Source organism: Nicotiana attenuata, unplaced genomic scaffold, assembly GCF_001879085.1.
Source record: "Nicotiana attenuata strain UT unplaced genomic scaffold, NIATTr2, whole genome shotgun sequence".
Lineage (NCBI taxonomy): Eukaryota > Viridiplantae > Streptophyta > Magnoliopsida > Solanales > Solanaceae > Nicotiana > Nicotiana attenuata.
In genome coordinates, this window is record NW_017671407.1 from 209,744 (window position 1) to 233,562 (window position 23,819).

The 23,819-nt window shown below is 37.0% G+C and overlaps 1 protein-coding gene across 1 annotated transcript; it reads left to right on the top strand.

Moving 5' to 3' along the window:
* Positions 1 to 18,121: 18,121 nt before the first annotated feature.
* On the top strand, positions 18,122 to 18,914 carry LOC109208096. The gene has a single exon (XM_019371121.1). The coding sequence runs from the start codon at positions 18,237 to 18,239 to the stop codon at positions 18,687 to 18,689; it is 453 nt and encodes a 150-aa protein (XP_019226666.1). The 5' UTR covers positions 18,122 to 18,236; the 3' UTR covers positions 18,690 to 18,914.
* Positions 18,915 to 23,819: the final 4,905 nt, after the last annotated feature.

Consider the following 23,819-nt stretch of genomic DNA (forward strand, 5'->3'; position numbering starts at 1 on the left):
GTTCTTGTCCTGTTTCCACTAGCTATTGAAGCCATTCAGACTTGAAATCATTGCTCAGTTCCTTGNGGGAGCGAGGGGAGAGGGAGGCCAAGAGGTCTCGAGAGTCGGGTCATTACTCTGGTGCCCGTACTTCATCTGTCTTATCACTATCGTTGTGTTTCATTTGTTTTCTTCAGATTTCGATACTGTTAATATCTCGCAGTTTATTGTTCTGTCTCAGTAGGGCCCTGACCTTTTCCTCGTCACTACCCAACCGAGGTTAGGCTTGGCACTTACTGAGTACCGCTGTGGTGTACTCACGCCTCTTCTGCGCATGTTTTTCATGTGCAGATCCAGGTGTTTCTGAGCAGGCGTACCGTCAGTAGCTGTCAGGGGGCGTATTGGGGACTTGAGGTATATATCTGCTACGTCCGCAGATCCGCAAAGTCTCCTTCTCATTTTATCCATAGTTGTTAGATGTTATTTCGATCCCTCTTTGCATTAGACTATTCTGGTGACTAGAGCAGTGTAAGATTTCTTATAGCCTGTGTTGCCCGTGAGTTTCCGGGTCTTGGAGGTTATTTCAATATTTTGTATTAAAGTGTATGTGCCAGGCGGCAACTGTATACATTACTCATGTTATTTAGCTTCGAATGTCAATTTCGCAAATGTTGTTACTTCCGCAATGTGTTAGGCTTACCTAGTCGTGAAGACTAGGTGCCGTCATGACGTGTTCACAATTGGTGAACTAGGGTCGTGACAGTTTGGAATGAGGAGGTTACAGGGAACTTATGGTGAAAATTTGAGAGAGATTGGACACCGGCCGCCGACGGAGGCGATTTCCGGCCGGCGGCGGACGGCGGCGAGGCTGAGCTGGTCTCTAATGGACCGGTAAGAGACGGGACCTGGGGGGGGCTGAGGGGGGTAGGGTTGATTTGGACACTTATATATTAGTTAACCTAAGCTTTCCAACCGTTCGATCATCAAACCTCGACGGCTGGGATTGAACCCCATGAATACGACGTCGTTTGGTTACTGGGGGGCTGGACCGGATCTGGGCATAGGTTTGGGCTTGATTGGGGCGGGTTTGAAGGACAAAACTTGGGCCTGGTGGTTTTGAGTTAAAATGGCCCAAATTTCTAATTCTCTTTGTTTTCGTCTTTTGTTTTCTTTTTCTTTTCTTTTTTCAAAATTAAACTAAAATCTTAATTAATTCCTAACACCTAATTATCCTAAAAATAATAATTAAACCTAAATGATAATTACCACCAACAACGAATTAAAAAGGAAAACTACTAAAATCAAAAATTAACTCCAAAAGTGCAAATAAAACTATTTTGTGATTTTTCCTTTTTTTTATAAAATACTTAATTACTAGATAATTCTTAAAAATGCAAAGTCAAACCCTAAATGCAAATGCAACATTTTTTTTTGTATTTTTTACGAATTAAAATACATAAACAAAATGCAAACAATTAACAGAAAATGCCACAAAAATCCACAAAATTGCAAACACTAAAAGAAGTTATTTTGTTTTGAGTTTATGGGAGTAATTCATATAGGGCAAAAATCACGTGCTCACAGCTGCCCCTCTTTGCTCGGAAACACGAAGAGTTTTCGTGCAAAGATAAAGTGAGCGGATACGAGCGATTTTTGCCCGTTTGAATACTCCGTGGGAAGCATTTTTGAAAGAGTTGACCGCACCCTATTTCTGAGGTTGCCTACATATCCTTGGCTAAAAAAGAATCAGGTCAGTGTAGTTCGGGAAGGTCTGGTAGCTGGGACTACCATGAAGCTGTGGTTTCACTGTTGCTGCTGCTGCTTCTACTGCTTACTGAACCCCCTTTATTACACCGTGTCAATATAAAAAGAAGCTAGACTAAGCTATGATCTATGAATTACAAAAGTCCTATCTATGTCTTCAAACTTGATCTTGTGGTTCTTGTTGCCTTGTTAATTTGTATTCTCCCGGTGAAATTCTTTTGTTGTTGCCTTGGACTGTGATCTGAGATGCTTCGCCATTTCTCCGAGTGATGCTTGACTGCTAAGACTTGAAACATATGCCTCTGTTCTCCAGGCGGGCTCCTGATTGCTAAAACTTGAAATATATGCCTCTGTTCTCCACGCGGGCTCCTGATTGCTAAAACTTGAAATAAATGCCTCTGTTCTCCAGGCGGGCTCCTGATTGCTACAACTTGAAATAAATGCCTCTGTTCTCCAGGCGGGCTCCTGATTGCTAAAACTTGAAATAAATGCCTCTGTTCTCCAGGCGGGCTCCTGATTTCAACAAAAATAGACAAACAAAAAAGAATTTTCTGTCCCAGTTTGGTGACTGGGCGCATCATGTTACCGAATATTACTAGAAATTGAAAGCTAAAATCTTGAATTGTACTTCCCTTGATCTCCAGGTGGGCGCCTGACTGCTGAACTTAAAATGTATTCCCTTGTTCTCCAGGTGGGCGCCTGATTGTTGAATCTTGAAATGTATTCCCTTGTTCTCCAGGTGGGCGCCTGATTGCTGAAATTTGAAATGTATTCCCTTGTTCTCCAGGTGGGCGCCTGATTGCTGAAATTTGAAATGTATTCCCTTGTTCTCCAGGTGGGCGCCTGATTGCTACGCCTGATTTCAACAAAAATAGACAAAACAAAGAAACATTTTCTGCCCCAGTTTGGTGGCTGGGCGCATCATGTTACCAAATATTACTAAAAATTTGAAAGCTAAAATTTGAATTGTACTTCCCTTGTTCTCCAGGTGGGCGCCTGACTGCTGAACTTAAAATGTATTCCCTTGTTCTCCAGGTGGGCGCCTGATTACTGAACTTGAAATGTATTCCCTTGTTCTCCAGGTGGGCGCCTGACTTCAACAAAACAAAGAAAATTNATAAACTAATTCCTAATTTAAAAGAAATTGAAAGTAGAAATGCGAAAGAACCATTTTTGTTATTTTCTTCCTTTGAAAGTAACTTAATTACTAATTAATTCTAAAATGTGAAATTAAAACCCTAAGCGCAGCGGCCAAATATTTTTGTACTTTTATGAATTAAAATGTGCAAACAAAACTCCAACAATTAACCTAAAATGCCACAAAAATTCACAAAATTGCAAATAATAAAAGAAATTATTTTGTTTTGAAACTATGGGAATGATTCATATAGGGCAAAAATCACGTGCTCACAGCTGCCCCTCTTTGTCCGGAAACACGAAGAGTTTTCGTGCAAAGATAAGTGAGCGGATACGAGCGATTTTTGCCCGTTTGAATACTCCGTGTGAAGCATTTTTGAAAGATTTGACCGCACCCTGCTTCTGAGGTTGCCTACTTATCCTTGGCTAAAAAGGAATTAGGTCAGTGTAGTTCGGGAAGTGTTGGTAGCTGGGACTACCAGGAGCTGTGATTTCACTGTAGTTGCTGCTGCTACTGCTTGCTGACCTCCCTTATTACATCATGCCAAAATAAAAGAAGTTAAACTAAGCTATGATCTGTGACAAAAATCCTATCTAGATTCTTCAAACTTGCCCTTGTATTTCTGGTTGCCTTATTGTCTTGTATCCTCTCGGTGAAATCCATTGTTGCCGCTTTGAATTGCGAACTGATATGTTTTTCCTTTCTTTCAGACTGATGAACTTGAATGTATTCCTCTGTTATACGGGCGGGCTCCCGACTTCAACACTTGAAAATGTATGCCTCTGTTATACGGGCGGGCTCCCGACTTCAACACTTGAAAATATATGCCTCTGTTATACGGGCGGGCTTCCGACTTCAAAACTTGAAAATATATGCCTCTGTTATACGGGCGGGCTCCCGACTTCAAAACTTGAAAATATCTGCCTCTGTTATACGGGCGGGCTCCCGACTTCAAAACTTGAAAATATATGCCTCTGTTATACGGGCGGGCTCCCGACTTCAAAACTTGAAAATCTATGCCTCTGTTATACGGGCGGGCTCCCGACTTCAACACTTGGAAATATATGCCTCTGTTCTCCAGGCGGGCTCCTGATTTCTAAAACTTGAAATAGATGCCTCTGTTCTCCAGGTGGGCTCCTGATTGCTAAGACTTGAAATATATGCCTCTGTTCTCCAGGCGGGCTCCTGACTGCTAAAACTTGAAATATATGCCTCTGTTCTCCAGGCGGGCTCCTGACTGCTAAAATTTGAAATATATGCCTCTGTTCTCCAGGCGGGCTCCTGACTGCTAAAACTTGAAATATATGCCTCCGTTCTCCAGGTGGGCTCCTGACTGCTAAAACTTGAAATATATGCCTCTGTTCTCCAGGCGGGCTCCTGATTGCTAAAACTTGAAATAAATGCCTCTGTTCTCCAGGTGGGCTCCTGATTTCAACAAAAATAGACAAAACAAAGAAAATTTTCTGCCCCAGTTTGGTGGCTGGGCACAAATGTGAGTGTTAAACTGAATTATTCTACCAACTATTATAAGTATTTGCAAGCTAAGTCCTATTATCTAGGGAGGTCCTGACAACTCCGAACAATTACGAACCTAAGTTATATCTTCTAAAGGTATTACTCCCACTACATTTGTTATCTAAGAGGTCTTAACTACTCCCTATTACCCAGGAGGGTCCTGACAACTTCTAGTTAAAAAACAGTTTTAGCCTAAGTCATATCTACTAAAGGTACGACTTCCACTATATCTTGCTATCTAAACAGACCTTAAAACTTCGTCCCATTGTCCAGGAGGGTCCTAAAAACTCATAATTGAGTCCTATCTTAAGCATGCAAACTTTGAAACCAACTTATATTTATGCTAGATTATGTTATACATGATTGTTTTGAAATTTAAATTAAGTCCCATTTTCCAGGAGGGTCCTGAGAATTTATGGTCAAACCTTTTTTGGTTCTTGCTTTTTCCTTAAGGAGGGTTTCTCCGAAACCAACGAAAACTTTCTGCCCCTGTTTCAATCAAAGAAAAATCTTGTCAGTTTAAAAATGGTGGTTAGTTGATGGCATTCTTGCTGAAGATGTCTCCGCTGCTGTGTTTTGCCTTGCCTTGCTTCGTTTGCCTTTCTGACTGACTTTCGACCCCCACGACCTTCGATGACTTGAGTGTTTCATACCCAAACTGTTGCTTCTGCCTCTCTGACCCCTTTTATCTGAAACTTTGTATCCCCCATAAACTACCCAATCAAACCACCGATGAAACTTCCGGTGACTCTTTGTATCTTACTTTGCATCATGCCATCTTTGGTACGTTCTGGCCCCACTATGCTTTTGCAATTGGGAGACTGGTAGTGAGCCTCGACATCCTTTCTTCTTTGTTTTGAACGCGACTGACATTGGAACATCTTGAAGAACAAACCTCAAAAGGAATGAAATGCAATGACCTTGAGAGTTAAGGATAAAAGAATCCATAACCGGACGATTTACAAAAAGGAAAGAAAAGGAAAAGGGACTTATCTGAGTGGAACAACTGGTACCATTGATCATGACATGCATTTCGGACTAATCGGCCTAATCCGCCCAACCAATCAACTTTCACCTGCCACGCTTTGTTGCCCCAGAATTCCATAATCCTGATTTCTTCAACCAAACCATAACCTTGTTCATCCTGCAGTGTCTTGAACGGTTTTCACCCACAGACCTATCTCATTTGATTTCTCTCAACTCACTTTCGCCTTATGGTGCCCGGAGGGTTTTTACCAATAAGACTCTCTCATTTTATTTCTCTCAGCTCGCGTCGCCTTACAGTGCCCGTGAGGGTTTTCACCAATAAGACTCTCTCATTTTATTTCTCTCAGCTCCAATCACCTTACGGTGCCCGTGAGAGTTTTCACCAATAAGACTCTCTCATTTTGGATTTTTCCTGCTTGAACCAGAGTGTTGCCCCTGACATGAATTACCTTGACCCGCTTGACTTGGCATTTCTTGAAGACTGATCGGAAGGTCTTTCTTTGGACCGTAATATGGGCTTTTGGATAGGGTTAGAAAGAAAGGGTATCAAGGGTTCAAAACAATTCAAATGGGTTCAAAATTATAACTTTCAGAATCAGATTTCTTACAACGACCACAACTTCTGCCCCAGTTTCTTTCTTGGGGACTTTTGGATTTTTATTTTGGTGTGACTGAACCTCAGAGAGAGGCTGCCTACGTATCCTTTCGGAATCAAGTCAAACGAAGTTCAGGTCATAGAAATTACTTTGTTGCTGTGATTTTATCTTCTTCCATTTTCTCTCTTTTCTTGTTTTCCTTTTCTTTTCTTTTCATTTCTTTTCTTTTTCTTTTTCTTTTTTTTCTTTTCTTTTCTTTGCTTTTTTTTCATTTCTTTTCTTTCTTTTTTTTTTCATTTTTCTTCTCTCTCTCTTTTCACTGTTTTCCTTCTCCTTTTCCTTCACTTACTTTCCATGCTTGTGTTTACAAACTTTGTCATTGATTCCAAAAGAGGGGTATGAAAGAAGATAACTGAGGCTCAAAGGGGTAGCAAAGGATAAAGTATTTAGGTAGCAGAACAAAATGCCTTCGTCATTCCAATCTTCAAAATATGCCAAATACAAACAAGTACAATTAGACAAAGGAATCATACATAGTATCTCTTGACTGCATCGGAGTTGATAGCCATTTCTACATATTTTCCTTCCACATCTGTCAAATATAACGCACCATTGGACACGCTCTAGTTACAACAAATGGTCCCTGCCAGTTTGGGGCGAACTTTCCTTTTGCTTCAGCCTGATGAGGCAAGATACGTCTCAACACTAACTGTCTTACTTCGAACTTCCGTGGACGCACTTTCTTGTTATATGCTCTCTCCATTCTATTGGTACAATTGTCCATGACATACTGCTGCCAATCTCTTTTCATCAATCAGACTCAATTGCTCCAGGCCGGTTTTGACCCACTCATTATCGGCATGTTCCAATTCATCATCACACTCAATTTCTTGTATTATTACTTCAGAATTAGACCGGCTTTTAAGACTGGGCCGAAGATTCCTCATGCATGTCATGTCATTGAGACCAGCATAGAAAGAACTGTACAAGAAAGAAAAGAAAAACAAAAATGAAACTATCAGGAATGAAGAAGAAGGGAAATTGCATTTCACTGAAATTGAAGATAACAAAGTTTAACACATTCAAATGGACGAAACGTAGAACCTGAATCACAACCCTGGAATAATCCAGACAACTAAAAGAAAATCAAAACCCTCTACCAAAACTCCCTCCGAGTAGGAAGAGGAGTAGCTTCCCAATTGTTGATCTTCACATTAGGCCTGACAAAATGCACTTCTTCGTCACCAGAACCTTCCCGAATTTCTACCGTGTTCACTTCATCAAATAGACTTTGGACCCTTTCAAATAAACTCCTCCTGCTGAGGGTTCTTGGGAGGCTTTCAGCCGAGAGATCAAAGCGGGGGGTGTAAGAAAATGGTTCTGGTGCTTTGAAGGTAGGTTCGGGTGGGTAGTAGTGATTATCATGGGTTTGGAACAAAGGTTCACTAGAGGATCTATGTAATGCGGCAGGTGGAGGGGCCACAAACACAGGGGTGACTGGTGGATGAGGGTATGGGATTTGTTTGGATGGTGGAGGTGGTGGTGTTTGGGAGGTGGTTCCGTAGCACTGTGGCTGGATATGAGTTCACTGTGGGAGGATCCTGAGGCTGAGCTAACGGTGGGATGTAAGCAGGGTTAGCAGGGTAAGCCGGCGGTGGGTGTCCTTTTGACCAGGCCTGGTACATCTCGGCCATTTGTTGCTTCAGCTTATGCATCTCCTCCTTCATTGCATTAACATCCAATTCTTCCTCTTCCCTCGACGGGTCGACGATGCTTGCCTCTAACTCCTGGTTGACCATGTTCGACTTGTTCTTAGACCGGGTGTTGTAGGAATGGGTTGCCAGAATGCCAGTCAACTAACCACCTGCCTGAACTCATCATCAACAACAACTTTGTCAGCGATTAGAGCATTAATAGATAGGTAGCCGCACATTTTGGGAATGAATGCACCTAAGCAGTTAACCGTTTCTACTATGCCTTTACTTGGGTTGCCTGCGTCATCCCGGCTTTCCTTTTTCTTTATTTGCCATGCCTTTTCTTTGTTTTATCCTCTCACTCTTCCCTCTTGTTTTTTCCATTGTTTGTTTCTTGCCTTTCCCTCTTTTCTTTTGCTTTTCTCTCTTATTTTCCTTCTTTTTTTTTCCTTTTTCTCTTCTCTCTTTTTTTTATTTGGTTACGGTCGAATCCTATGTAGATTGCCTACGTATCATGACCCCGCATGAATCAGACCAAGCGTAGTTCTTACAAATAAACGCAAAAAATAAGGAAATAATTATTATTATTTTTTTGAGATTTTCACTTTTCATTAATAAAACTCCGATTACAAAGATACTAAACAAATTGTTTTTCTTAAAAAGGAAAATTACAAAACAGGCTCAAAATAGCGAAATACAGACTCGACAACTAGGAATACATCAAAGCTTCAAATCCTGGGGCCCGCGGGGCATCATTCGGCATCGCCGCGGGCCTGCGTGCAAGACCCCTTTGTAACTGCTCCAAATCATTCATAACCTGATGAACAAATATCATTACTGTAGCAAAGAAAGTGGTACGACCCATTCTTTCGCCGGCTTGACATTTCATGACAATATAATCTGCAATGCCTCTAATTCTTTCCCTGATTTGGCCTTTTTCCTGGAGTAGTCGGCTTATCTGCTGGTTGCGAGCCTCTACCACCTGGGAGTCGTGGAAATGATGGTCTTGCAACAGCTTTATTTCTTTCTCCATCTCGACCATTAGCCTATAGCACTGTTCCCTTTCAGCTTGAAATTCTTTGTCCTGCCGGGCTGCCTTATCTTCAGGGGTGTTCATCTTTCTTTTCAGATTAGCAATGGTTCGCTCGTAATTTCTTTTCATTTGTTGCACAAATTGGGCTCTTTCCTCTGTCTTCTTTGCCCGTTGTGCACGGAGTTTTGCCATATTCCCCTCAGATTTCTCCAACTCATCTTGGCCCTCTAAGACCTGCTTTTTCAGCCCATTTATCAATCTCTCATCGGACCGACTTCTTTCTTGATTTTTAGCAGCTATTTTCATTTGTCGGATTTGCTCTTTAAGAACCTCATTCTCTTGAGTCAATTTCTTTTTGTCACCTTCGTCAGCCGCAGCTTTCACACTCTTTTCAAATTGAAGATCTTGGACTTGCTGCTCCAGCGCCCCTATCCTGGCCCGGTATTCCTTTTCCTTGGCTAGCCAATCCCATTGTACCTGGACTCCGTCAGTGAATTATTGTACATGTGGCCTTTTGGCGGGTCTCTCGGGAATCTGAAACCTTTTGCCGAACCAGGTCAAGTATTTGGGGTCTACTTCGCCTTTAGCCCGATCCTGTACTATAGTCTTAGGCTCAAGGTACCTGCACTCATTCCATATTTGTCGGATTTTTCCTTTCGGAAATACAGCTTTTGGACCTAACTCAATGATTTGTCCGCTCAGGTCTTCATCATTGTGAACAGTTTGGAATCTTCCTAGTTGCCTCAGAACTCGGTAAGGAGCGTAGGGTTGGATGCTTCGAATGCCCATCAAAAGAATATAAGGTACTTCTGCCGATGTGTACACATCCTTAGTAGCGGGAAGCCACCCGAAAGCCCATTCAACTTTATCCGCAGTCAAAGATCTCAAACAGGATAGCCAAGCCTCGGTGCCCTCGGGGAACTCAATACCTGTTACCCGGGTTCGAAACTCCTCGATACAACTCAGCCCGTTAAACCATAGTTCATATACCCCGTGTGATGAAAAAGGTGCTCCTGTATCCATAACTGTAACAACAGATTACAACCCTGAAATAATCTTACACCCTCTTGGCATAGGTCAAAGCTCGATACATTTCTGCCACAATCAGGGGAACCACCGTGCTGTTAGACATCTTTATAGCAACATCCAACATTCCCACAAGGCCAATATCTATGTGACCGTCTTTTCGTGGACAGATCACGACCCCCAAAAAAGCTACCATGAAAGCCAATCCCCGCCGGGCCTCCAATTTATCTTTGTTCACGGCGTGTGTCAAACCGGTGTTAGGCTCCTCGAAACCTCGCGGGTTGCCGTATTGGTGGTATAAGAAATGGAGTGTGCAACACCCTTCTGCTAGATGCTTATCTTAAATGTCCCGACTAATGTTCAATAAATCCAGAAAACTGTGAAGGGTTACCGGTCTCGGCGCCAATGGATATCGACCCTTGAGGTTTCCGTTAAGACCCGCATATCCCGCCATCTCCTCTAGTGTGGGTGTAAGCTCGAAGTCCGAGAACCGGAATACGTTACGAGTTGGGTCCCAAAAAGGTACCAATGCTTCAATAATATCCGTTCTTGGNAGCCGTTCGATCATCAAACCTCGACGGCTGGTATTGAACCCCATGAATACGACGTCGTTTGGTTACTGGGGGGCTGGACCGGATCTGGGCATAGGTTTGGGCTTGATTGGGGCGGGTTTGAAGGACAAAACTTGGGCCTGGTGGTTTTGAGTTAAAATGGCCCAAATTTCTAATTCTCTTTGTTTTCGTCTTTTGTTTTCTTTTTCTTTTCTTTTTTCAAAATTAAACTAAAATCTTAATTTATTCCTAACACCTAATTATCCTAAAAATAATAATTAAACCTAAATGATAATTACCACCACCAACGAATTAAAAAGGAAAACTACTAAAATCAAAAATTAACTCCAAAAGTGCAAATGAAACTATTTTGTGATTTTTCCTTTTTTTATAAAATACTTAATTACTAGATAATTCTTAAAAGTGCAAAGTCAAACCCTAAATGCAAGTGCAACATATTTTTTTGTATTTTTCACTAATTAAAATACACGAACAAAATGCAAACAATTAACAGAAAATGCCACGAAAATCCACAAAATTGCAAACACTGAAAGAAGTTATTTTGTTTTGAGTTTATGGGAGTAATTCATATAGGGCAAAAATCACGTGCTCACACCGATGATGTTGCATCAGGGGATGTGCCTGTGGTGCCTGCCTTTCACACTGATGATTCTGTCGCTGCATCTCCACCTTGTCCTCAGAATATGGAGCAACAGTCTAAACGACCTTATCCTCAGAATACGGAGCAGCAGTCTAAACGACCTTTTCCTCAGAATATGGATCGACAGCCTAACCCGAGTTATGATCCTTTGGTGCGCATTGATCTGTTGAATGCTGAAGTTGAGAAGTTGAGGAGTGCTGTTGGAAAGGTACTGGACCTTTAGCTTTTCTGTAGTTTATCAGTACTTTTTGTATATACATGGTTTTTTGGTTATAAACATGGTTTTGTTGATTTGCTTTTGATTTTTTTTTTTTGTTGTAGTTGACTGATACAGTGACGACACTCAACAATTATGTAGTTTCTTCCTTTGAAAAAGTGTTCAGTTTTCTGAATATGAATGAAACCAAGCAAACGAGGGAGGATTTTACTGATTCTAAGGTAATTGTTTACTGATAAAACCAAATCACTCAATAGTTATTCCTTCTCTGGATCATCACTCAACAGTTATGCCTTATCTTTCTATTTTTTGTTATTATATTCATCAGCGCGTGTCTGATGACAATACATCTGGTCTTGGCGAATATGATGGCTATCAATATGATGTTGTTCCTGACTTTGTCAATCAAGTGAATCAAGATGACGTGCTAGCTGACGAGGGAGTTACTGATGGTATTTGTTCTGCATTTTATCTTCTTTTTTTTGTCTGATTTTTCTTTTCTTCATTTTAAAGTTTTTTATTATTTGTTTTCTCTGTCTAAGGGGCAGCAGGTGATGTCAAGGGTGACACATTTTGGGACGACATTGGCGATGAAGATTTAGCTGCGCTACAGATATCCCAAATTGCACTTCACAAACAGACCATCATAGACGTAGAAGATGATTTCATTTCTCCTGAAAATTCAGTTCGACAGAAAATACCAGGAAAATATGCCAAATCTCCATATTTGCCAGTTTTTGATTTGGGGGCATCAGGATCGGCGCCCAAGCTCATTTTTGATATCAAGCATCCTTTCACGATCGAAATTGATGATTTTGATCCATTGTCGCCATTGGCTAAAGAGTTTTGCGCGTTTGTTGATAATGGGATGGATACGAGGCGAAGGTATCTTCACTTTCTTTAATCTTTCATGTTCTGATTTTATACTTGTCAATGAATGTAGTTCTGATTACTTCTTATTTTTCGTGATTTGAAGTGCCAAAAATATATATCCCGATGAAGTAAATAAGCTTGCGGAAGCTTTTACTTTTGGCTCGTGTAATGTGACCACGAAGGATTGGTTTCACTCACTTGCATACTGTGGTCGATCTTTCATTGACACGGTATTTAATAAATTTATGTTCTAATGCCTTTTTTTATTTGTTGCATATCTTTATTATTTGAGACCCCCATAGTGTATACATAGCCTTGTATAATCACAGTATAAGATTGTATAACATTGTATAAGATTGTATAACCTTGTATAAATATGTATACCTCTGTATAATAGTGTATAAATTTTTATATTTAAAATCTGGTAGTGATGGTTGTTCTGTTTTATTTCTTGTTTCAGCACTTGGATATCCTCTTTTATTATTTGAGGAAGAGGGGAAAATATGGGCCGAGTGTTGCCATGCGGTTTACTACAACCAGCTTTGCCTTTGGTAACAAAATCAACTCCCTGTATAAAGTTTTCAAAGTGAATCAAGATCCTTTAGTGATTCCTGAAGGGCATGAGATAGAGAGTACATTAGAGGATATTATTGTGATGCAAGTGTCCCGTGGCACACTGTTGACCACGTCTTATTCCCTATCTATGTGAAGCGCGGAAGAGCAAAATTGGGCCATTGGGCTTTGGGGGTGTTTACCTTCATAGATAGGTGCATCCACATCTATGATTCTAGTCGTGGAGCTATTAATGATAGACTTGTTTTGGATGCTGCATTACCTTATGCAATTCTAATACCTTACTTCTTGAAGAGTTCTGATTTTTATGTCGAGAAGAAGGGCATTGATTGGAACAATGGTGCATATACGGATAAATCTCATTCTGATGCTTTGCAGATTAATCTGGTTAATAATGTTCCCCAACAGATCAAATGGTAGGTTAATCTCAATTGTTTTACTATTTTACTATTAGTTTACCTATTTGAATTTGATTTTTTTCTTTTTAATTATAGTGATTGTGGTGCTTTTGTTGCTGGCTTTGCTGAGTATTTCATCCTTGGTAAGGAAATTCGAAAAGATAATTTTGACATTGAGACACTTCGCACCAGGTGGGGATCTCTGTTGTGGGATTATGGAAGGAAAAAACAACAGTCCGGTGCAATTAGTGGTGATGAAATCACAGGGAGACTTTTCAAGAAGAGGAAGAGGGGGCGACCGAGAAAGTAGTTCTGTTTTTTCCATTTTACTGTTGTTTTTCTATGTATCGGGAGTTATTGCCTAGTTTTGTCTAAGTACTATTCTGCTACTTGTGAGATAGCATTAAAGGATTTTATAGATGTTTTTATTTTTGTGTAATTTGCGGTAGTCATTACACATTGTGGCTGTGAATGAGTTACATTTTAATGAATATATCAATTACTTTTGTCCTTTAACAAAGTATGTATTTTCATTTTGGTTGCAGTTTTGTTGTTGTAGCAGGGTTTATACATATTTATACAAACTTATTCTCTCATTTATACATCTGTATACATATAATACCAGCAGTTCTGTTTTGTATTTGTACAATGTATCAATATATTTAGCACCATTAAAAATAGCAACACACTATTATTGGATAATCAAAAGATGTATAATGAAACATATTTAACACAACTGCAATATATAGCGTAAGTTGTAAATCTTTATTGACATTTGTAATTCAATTACTTGTGAGACTTAACTACTCAACATTTGTAACTCTATTCTTTGTGACACTTAACTACTCAACATGACAACAAATGTAATAGGAAGTGTTATGTTTTCAACTATTTATTTTGGTCGATTCCGACATATTTTTCTATTGTGACCACCTTGTCCACACACAGAACATGAAAACGCCCTCCTCTTTTTCTGAAGCAGGTTTGAGTCTTTCCTTTCTTGGCCTTCCTGCATTCCTTCTCTCTTTAGGTGGTAGGACCACATCTTCCATCACCTCTGTTGGGATTACCCATAGACTCTCATCTGGCATCGGATTCACTGAAAATTCATAAGTTCTAAGGAGTTTATCCTTCTTGTAGTAAAAAGAGCAATACTGGCCAGGTTTCAGCTGCTGGTTCTTCAAAACCGCCCAAGCATACGGACATGGAAGTTCATCTATGTGAAATTTTCCACAACTGCATGTTCCCTCTTCAAGGCACACTATGTTTCGCCTTACCCCTTCAAACACAGTATATTCTCCGTAGCAGGCCTCACCTGCAAAAGTTCTTTTTTTTTTTTAAAAAGTGAAAGAACATTATACATTATTATACGGGGATATACATCCTTATACAAGCAGTAAAATGCAAGTCAGCAGTGCCAAGAATCATTATATTTGATTCAATTTACCGTCATTTGCTCCGATGCAATCAGATTTTCTCGAAAGAGTTTGTCGTACTTTTCGCCAAGCTCTGTAGATGTCTCCATTGCACTTTTTCTATTTTTGTTGTTCCACTGTTGTAGCAAATTTGTCATGTACTCCAGCAATCGCATTATTGGTAACTCTCTAGCATCCTTGTTTGCTGCATTAATTGACTTTGCAATATTGGAAGTCATTACCATCGACCTTTTCACTTTAGAATATGCCCTAGACCACCTTTCGTACCCAATTTCGAACAAGTAAGGCTGCACTCTCGGATCAATTTTGCACATCTCTGTCATATGGTACTCAAACTTCTCTACCGTGTAAGCTCTAGCCAAAGCAAAGAAGATATCCTTCAATTGTTTGTGATGTTTCTTGAATGTGCGCTTTACATTCTGTCACAAGTGAAACATGCAAATACAATGTGGTACTTCTGGGTACACAACTTTTGTGGCATTGAAGATGCTTTCATTTCTATCTGAAACTATACACATCCCTTTCCTAACTCCAAAAGTACCCTTTATCTGGACAAAGAACCACTCCCAAGATTTGTTATTCTCTGAATCTACAATTGCATATGCAAGTGGAAGGATTTTTCCTGTTTATACAAAATAGATATTAGGATTCAGACAATTATACAAATATTATACAATTTTATACCAACTGCAAATTTTATAAAAACAGTAGCTGTGAAATCCTATACACTTTTATACATGAAACTACAACATTATACAAACTNGATTTTTCATGTTGTATCATACTACTGGAAAATGTCCTTATGATTCCAACTAATATGTACTATCGTTAATTACTTTTGTCCGTATATAATAGTCTCATAATATTATTTCTTGTCATAGTTTACTGTTGCGTTCATTTTATTTTATTTATTACGATTTTGTTATAGGTTTGAGTATAATATTATTATTCTCTATATCAACAACCATTATCGGTCTGCAATGCTCCCAGCCCTTGATAGATGCATATAGCGAAACATATGCATAAAGAAAGCATCCATCTTCTGATTTGTGCAACTTTGTAATCGTTCCTGGATTTGTTTGCTCTAACATATAAAAATACTTCGGCAACTCCTTATATGAATCACTAGGACTCCCTCTTATCATTGCCATTGCTATCTCTTTAGCTCTCCATGCTTTCATGTAGCTCACCTCAATTCCGTGTTGCTTTTGTATGTCCTTTATTATATCATTTGCGGTGTAAACTTTTTTTGGATTAACATACTTGTCCTTGACTATACTAGCAATTACACCCGAAGTAGCTTGACGTTGTGTTAAGTATCTTTCACCATAGCCGCATGTGTGATTATTTTTGTAACTTCTCACTTTGAATATGTTTGCCTTGAAAACGGCAGAAGATTTGAAACTCCAAGCACAATTTTCATCCATACACATAAGGTGATACCTAGGATTAAAGATCATTCAACTTCTAAATACACTTGTATACAAAAACATAACTACATATATACTAATTTTAATACCTATATACAAATATATACTACTTTATACATATTTATACATATATATATATAACAGAATATACAATTATTTACATACCTTGTTGCGCTTGATCTCTTCACCTTGAATTGGAACCTTTCACGTATAGCCAAGTTCTTCATCACACTGACAACTGTCTCTTTATCCTTATAAACTTGATCTTCCTCAACAAATTCGTTCAATATATCATCTATTATACCCCTGTTTTCACTAAATTTTGTGTTTTCAATAAATTTGATATAAATAATCTCAGTGCTATCAATTGTTGATACATCTCTAGAATCTGAACTTGTACCAACCAAACAGCTGGAACTTGTAGCAACTACACAACTAGAACTTGTAGGAACCAAACGATTTTCATATATCTCTTTCACTGTCACAAACAAAGGATATTCAGTGAAATTCAAGTTTTTCTTCTTTAATTCGATATACACCTTCACACATGTATCGATGTAAATCAGGATCGGTGACAAACCAACATTTAGGAGAAAGTTAATCTTTAACTCAATATCAATCCTAATCTGTTCCGAAATAGCTGCAACTAAATTGTTGTAGGTGAATGTCGACTCGATTATTACACAATCGCTGACGAAATTTATAAACTTGTTTTCTTCTCATTCACCACTATGAAGAACGTAAACTGGAAAAATCTCCATCGAACAAAAAATGGAAATCAAAATTGAAGCAAAAACTAAAATTGCGCTGTTTTGCAGCAAAAAAATTTTACTTTTCGTGTTTGATTTGTTGTTAATTCGAGATGAAGAAGAAATTCTAGGGTTTTTGGAGCTGCATTCATGGGCTCGTTTTTGAAGTATTTGGGGAACAAGATTGAAAAGAATCTGAGAAAATGCAGAAATCCCGCTTTTTACTCCCAAAAAAACGGAATTAACGCTCCTTTTTCAGATATGGGCCTATAATTTTTGGGCTACTCAATTGTAAATTGAAATATGGGCTATAAAGCTAAAAAGGAGGCAGCCCAATTGTTTTAATATGAAATTTTCCCAACAGTAAACCCGACCGACTATTTTTGTAAAGATTTTTTTAAATTTCTATTACGACTTACGAGAGATACAGCTAGCTCATGCTTTCCTATATACAGCTTGATGTCCAGAAACATGAAGAAAAAAAAAATTCCCCATATAAAATGAACATTGAACCTGCACTAATACACTATAATGCCATTTTTATATGAAAATATGTATGCAATATCCCACCTACTATTGATACCTACTCGTGCGCACGAGTTGAAGATCAATGTATAACCAAGATTTTATAATAAATAATATGCTTGTACTCGTGTGTATGAGATGTAGATCAGTATAATAACAAATACTGATCTTTGACCAAAATAATTAACTGGAAACAAGATCGAAAAATATCCTTCTCTCTGACCCTCCAAATCAATGGAGATTCCTTCACGCTACCAAATAATACAAGTTTATCTAACTGGCAATACCAACAAAAAAATTAGGGGTCCAAAATTAAAATGAGCTGTCGCATGGTGTATGATAATAAATTTCATGAGCAACCTATTTGGACGTTCTCATTTAATGGCTAGTTTTTCTAAAAATTGATTGTCAATATAGGCAAACTACATTTAAAACTCAAATTTCGTAATGATCATAATATGACAAATGATTTTGGACCGTCTAAAACAGCGGCTGATCTAGTCCAATAGATATAGGTTCATATGAACCCTGTAACTTTTGCTTAAATTTTATTTTTGTATAAAAAGTTCATTAATTTTACAAGAATATCTAGTTTGGAACCTAATTCATTAGTCCAATTATTAATATATATTAATTTGAGATCGTGTAGAAATACATTAAAATACTGGATCCACTTCTACCCTAAAGAAGGACAAAGTAGGAGGACTATATTGCCATTTAAGCTAACTCAAATTTCAAATGATCATAATATTATGGGAAAATGACACTGTATAGCCGCTGTAAAACTAATAACCGAAAAAATGTATAAAATTTATATATATATATATTAGGTATGTTATATACAAAAATTATACAAATTTTATACACTTTTTGTAAATAGTTTCTGGCGCGCGCTAAAAGTGATAATACCCTAATATTATTTGTCCAAGATTTTTCCTATATAACTAGATCATCGTCTCCATCCAATATTATCATATCACATTTGAAACTTCACACACAAACAAAAGAAACAAAAAGAAACACAAACAAGAACACAAAGTAGTCTTTTTCTTTCTTTCCTTCTTTTTCTGAGCTTAATACAATTATAGGAGATGGGAAACAGTCTAAGGTGCTGTTTGGCTTGTCTTCTTCCTTTTGGAGCACTAGACTTAATCCGTATCGTACATTTAAGTGGCCACGTAGAAGAAATTACACATCCAATCACAGCTTCTGAGGTTCTCAAGAATTACCCAAATCATATTTTAACTAAACCTTGTTCTCAAGGTATAGTTCGTCGGATTTTGATCTTGTCGCCGGAATCAGAACTCAAGAGGGGCAGCATTTATTTTTTGGTCACGGCCAATTCTTTGCCGGAGAAGAAGAAAACCAACAACTCCAATAAAAATGTCTCCAAAATTAAAAGCAAAGAATGTCATATTAGCATACCTGAGATTGATCGGTATTTAAGTGACGTTACATCAGAAAAGAAGTCTTCCCGTCGAGAACGGCGGAAGGGTGCAGTTGAGGAATGGAGGCCTCAGCTTGTGAGTATTTCCGAGGACTAAGAGCACGTTTGAATTAGCTTATTGTAAATAGCTGATAAGCTTGGAGTGCTGACGTCTCTTGTTACTTGGCCCAACCATAAAGAGAAACTATGTCCATTTATAAGTAGTTTATTATCAAAATTGGTAAATTCATCAAATATTACTACTATTAGTCAATTAGCTATTTGTAGCGAAAAAAGGATCAAGTTTTTACTTTCTTTTGAGTGAGTGCTATTAGAATAGATTGATACATCTTAAGGAGCTTGAATCTCAGATTTTAGCTGGTGGAGTTTTGAGGTGGTTTGAATTGAAAATTCGTAATAGAAGATGAACATGAAAAAGATGATATGTGTCACAGTGTGTATCATTTGCGTGTCACATATGTATCATATTTGTATCAAATGTGTATCACATGTATATCCATGTATACATTTGTGTGAGATACATGCATGATACATATTTGATACATGTGTCGCAGAAGAATTTTTTGAACTAGTTTTTAACTGCGAATTTGGATACAAAATTAGTCCAAATCACCTCCAATCTTCCTTAAATTTTTAGATTGACTCATCTATATGTTTTCATGAATTTCTAAGATACCATTGAAAAAGGTCCTTTTTTGCTTAGATTTCTGGAATCTTGTATATATATTTTTTTGTATTTCATCACCTTATTTGCTATCTCATTTCCTTTCCGTCTTGCATCTAATGTTATTGATCACACTTAAAAATATGGAAGGAGATCTTTGCGTGTTGAAGAGAAAGAATCTTATTTATTTGGGTTTTCAATTTTTATATGTGCTTGGCTAGTTTTGGTAAGTCTATGATTAATGGCTAGAGATTGGTAAGTTGAGACTTATAGCCTGTTTGGCCAAGCTTCTCCAAGATGAAAAGCAAAAAGTGTTTTTCTTCTAAAGTTGAAGTGTTTGGCCAAGCTTTTACGAGAAAAGTGTTTTTGAGGAGAAGCAGAAGCAGTTTTGGAGAAGTAGAAAAAAGTAGCTTCTTTCCAGAAGCACTTTTTTGAGAAGCACTTTTGAGAAAAATACACTTAGAAGCACTTTTAAAAAGTTTGATCAAACACTAATTGCTGCTTAGAAGTACTTTTCAAATTAACTAGTTTAGGATACGGGCGTTGCGCGTGTACGCGCGTGTACCTCATATTAATGCGTATAATTATTTCTAAAAAATTACTTAAATATTATAAATATATATAATTGAGTTATAAAATAAAAATAAAAGAAAAAATGTAAGTTTATGAAGTGAAGAATATTAATCCTATTTAATTAAATGGATAAACATCTCTTGTGTTTCTCTACTACACACATTTGCTTTGTCATGAAATCAAACTCATATTTATTGATTATTTATATTGCTTAATTGCTATAAAAAAATTATTGTACTCTTTAGTTGTGTTTGGAGGCAAGAGAATGGTGAACCCATAAATTTCTACTAATATTTTCTGATGAAAATATTTTATAGCTGTATAAATATCTATGGCTTGTTTAGACCATAAATTTCAAAATTATTTCTTCTTTCTCAAACTCCATACTCAGTTAAACACTGTCAGTGAGTGGGTCAGAAAAAATAAATATTAGTATCTCCTACATAGTTAAAATAAATTAAAAAAAATTAATAAGCGAAATTTTAATTAATTTTAAAGTCCTAAAATATTAAAAAATAATTAAATGATAATTTTATTCAAGGTGAAATATATATTTAAAGGATACAAAAATCGATCAATATTTTGTGTTGAATCTTCATTAAAAATATTTTTTACAATACTTTAATCAACCTTTTTTACTCTTTAAAAGTAATATTTACACAGGATAAAGTAATATGAATATCCTAAATAGTAACATGTAAAGTATTATAATTATATTAATTACTTTAAAATTTTAAATATTAGGACTTCTTACATTGTTCAAATAAGAAAACTTTTAATAAAATATGTGGGAAGATTTACTTAAAACTAATTTAAATTTCTTATAAATTACCATATAATATATTGCTATTAATTTAAATATATGAATTTGAGTATCTTATATATATTTTAAATCCAATATTGTAATTGGCTTTTAATTTAATAAAGGTATATATTACAACATGTAAATAAAAACTAAAAGTATATTATAATATAAATTATTAATATAAATTATTATTATTTTTAAATGTAGGCATATCATTTGTAAACTTACTTAAAAAATACTTTTTCACTAACTAGTCTTAGGGTACGCGCGTTGCGCGTGTTCCCTATATTATAAATATATTTTTTTTAAATAACATAAGTAATAGTAATGTACTTGAGTTATAAAATAAAAATTAAAAATATAAAATAATAAAAATTAATTTTTAGCTCTAATCTTTATTTTGTGTTTTTGATGTTTAGTTGATCAAAGTTTTAATATTTCGCTCTAAATCATAATCTCATGTTTATTATACATATGTAACCAAAACTAAATTTTTAAAAAAGATTCACATAATGGGAGAAATTTTAATTGGTTCATGTATTTTTCTCTAAATCATAATCTCATGTTTATTAAACATATGTAACCAAAACTAAATTTTAAAAAAAGATTCGCATAATGGGAGAAATTTTAATAGCTTCCTGCATTTTTTTCCGTACGTGTTATATATGTTATTGTCTTTTTTCTATTTTTACAAATAAATAAANCGAACAGTTTAGTTTGGCATGTCCAAAGCGCCCACAAGTCGTACAAAGTAGGTTAAGACCCTCATATTGAATTAGTTGCTTATGGTGGCCCAGATTAACGTGAGTTTTTAGAGGCTTTTCCAATGGAACTTCAATACAAATTCTTTCATATCTTCCCCTAGTTGTAGACGAGGTACATGAATCGATCTTAAGTAGCTTTCCCAATTTCGACCCAACACGTTGGAGTATTTCCAGATCATAGAACTCCGTCGGCAGTTCAGGGAGCCTTGCCCATAAAGCAGAGTATGTAAGTTGAGTAGATGAAGCAACGAACTTTGGCTCCCATCGACGAACAGATAAAAAGTGGCTTAGAACAAACCACGGACCACCATGTAGAGCCTTAATCATATTCTCCTCTTTCTGATATTTTATAAGAAAGAAATCTGAATCTAGGTCAATGAGAGGAAGTTCCTCCGTTGGCTTCCAAAGATCTAGGAGTTAAATTTAAAATATGATGGGCAATCTTTCTTCCAAACAACTTGATAATGATCGAATATTTCCAAGGTTCATATAAACGAGATTTGTCATTCGCACTAATAGGAATAAAGTTATCATCGTTATCATCGTGTACAGTGATTTCATCCGTCAAGTTAGTGGTAAGTGTTGGGGTATTGTGATTAGCTAGGCTTGGAGAAAGGTGTTTGTCGAGTAAAAGAGTTTGAAGAAAAGTTTTTGGTTGAGAGGGAGTAGAAGTATCATTTATTTGCATAGATCCTATGTCAGGAGGTTCAGTGGTTTGGTTTGTATTTTGAGGCTCAGATTGATATGTGTTCATGTTGGGATTATGGGGTAGCTGTAAAGAAGTAAGAGAGGTAAGGATGCGAGGATATTAGAAAACAACGAAAGAGAAGGGTTTTTTACATCTTGAGAGCTTTCTATGATGCTACAGACCTTTTATCTGGTTTTGATGTCAATGTTGCACGTCTATAGTAATTTTACAATAAAATTACTAAATTATCATATGATTTTAAACCATAATAGCATATACTTTTAAAATTGTACAAACAAATATATACACCACTATTTGACTTTAATGCAAAGCTTTGCATTCTTCAATTTGCATATAGTCCAAAGGTGAACCAAAAAACTACTAAATAATTAATAGATAGAACTCATGAGAAAATTCCGTGTGAGAGTGATTGCTAATTTGATCTTGTAAATTGTATAATAATAAATTAAAAGCACTAATATCATGAAAATAGGAGGACCAAATAAAAATAAAAGAAAGAGTGTTAGATAAAAGAGGAGTAAGAATGAATACGGAGGGCAATTGACTGGATCTTCTGCAGGTGCTCTTTAGCCATTCAGGACTTTTAGTACCGGCTTTAGTTTTACTCCCATTATTGTCTTTTTATTTTGTTGTTTTCCTTCGAGTTTATGGCTAGACCAATTTATCAAGATTCAACAGGGTATTATGGAAAAATAGAATTTTAACCAGCTAAAAGAATTAATATATTTTATTTAATTATTTTCTAAATTTAAAAAAATTCATACAAACATCAATTTATTCATTATATCTTGATAAATAGTAGATTAGAAATAAATATTTAGTTTTTATTATTTTGCAGCAATTAGATTAAGGAGTTATTGTTATTTTATATAATTTAAATAGTTAAAAAATTTACATCTACTACAACCGTTGACAATATCAAAACTAACATAGTCTGGAAATAACTGAATACAACTAAGGAAGATAAAGAGGGAGGAAAGCAGAGTTGCGATCGCCAAGCAGCTACCTTGCTAACTCCGATGGATCTACAACTGAACAATCAACACCCACTACCGTGACCCGAAATGCCTGGAACTGCACACACGGTGCAGGGAGTAACGTGAGTACGCCAACTCAGTAAGTAACAACGGTAAATAAAGACTGAGAAGTAGTGACGAGCAATAATGCAAGTAACGTTCGTATCACAGAAACTCAGTAAAATATGGCATGCTATTAAAATCATAGTTTGAATCAAATCAGCTTGTATAAATCCAGTTCCAGCAAAATAATTCAAAAACCTCTTTCAACAATTTTCGAACAAAGGTTCAATGCGAAAGTGAGCCAAAATGATGAAATCATAAACAGCCCTTCGTGCAAACATCACTCATATACAACCCCTCGGGCAAACCTCACCATCGCTCGTATACAGCCCCTCGGGCAAACCTCACCATCACTCATGCCTCCCAGTCACTCAGCACTCGGCACTCGCACTCAATAGGTACCTGCGCTCACTGGGGGTGTGCAGACTCCGGAGGGGCTCCTTTAGCCCAAGCGCTATAACAAGCCAATCATGCCATAAATCAATCAGGACCTCGGCCTCACTCAGTCATGAATCAGTAAAACATGTTGCAGCGTGCAGCCCGATCCCCATAAGTATCCTCACAAATCAGGCCCAAAATCTAACGAAAAGATTTATATAAATAAAATCTTATGTCACTTTAAATTCTTAAATA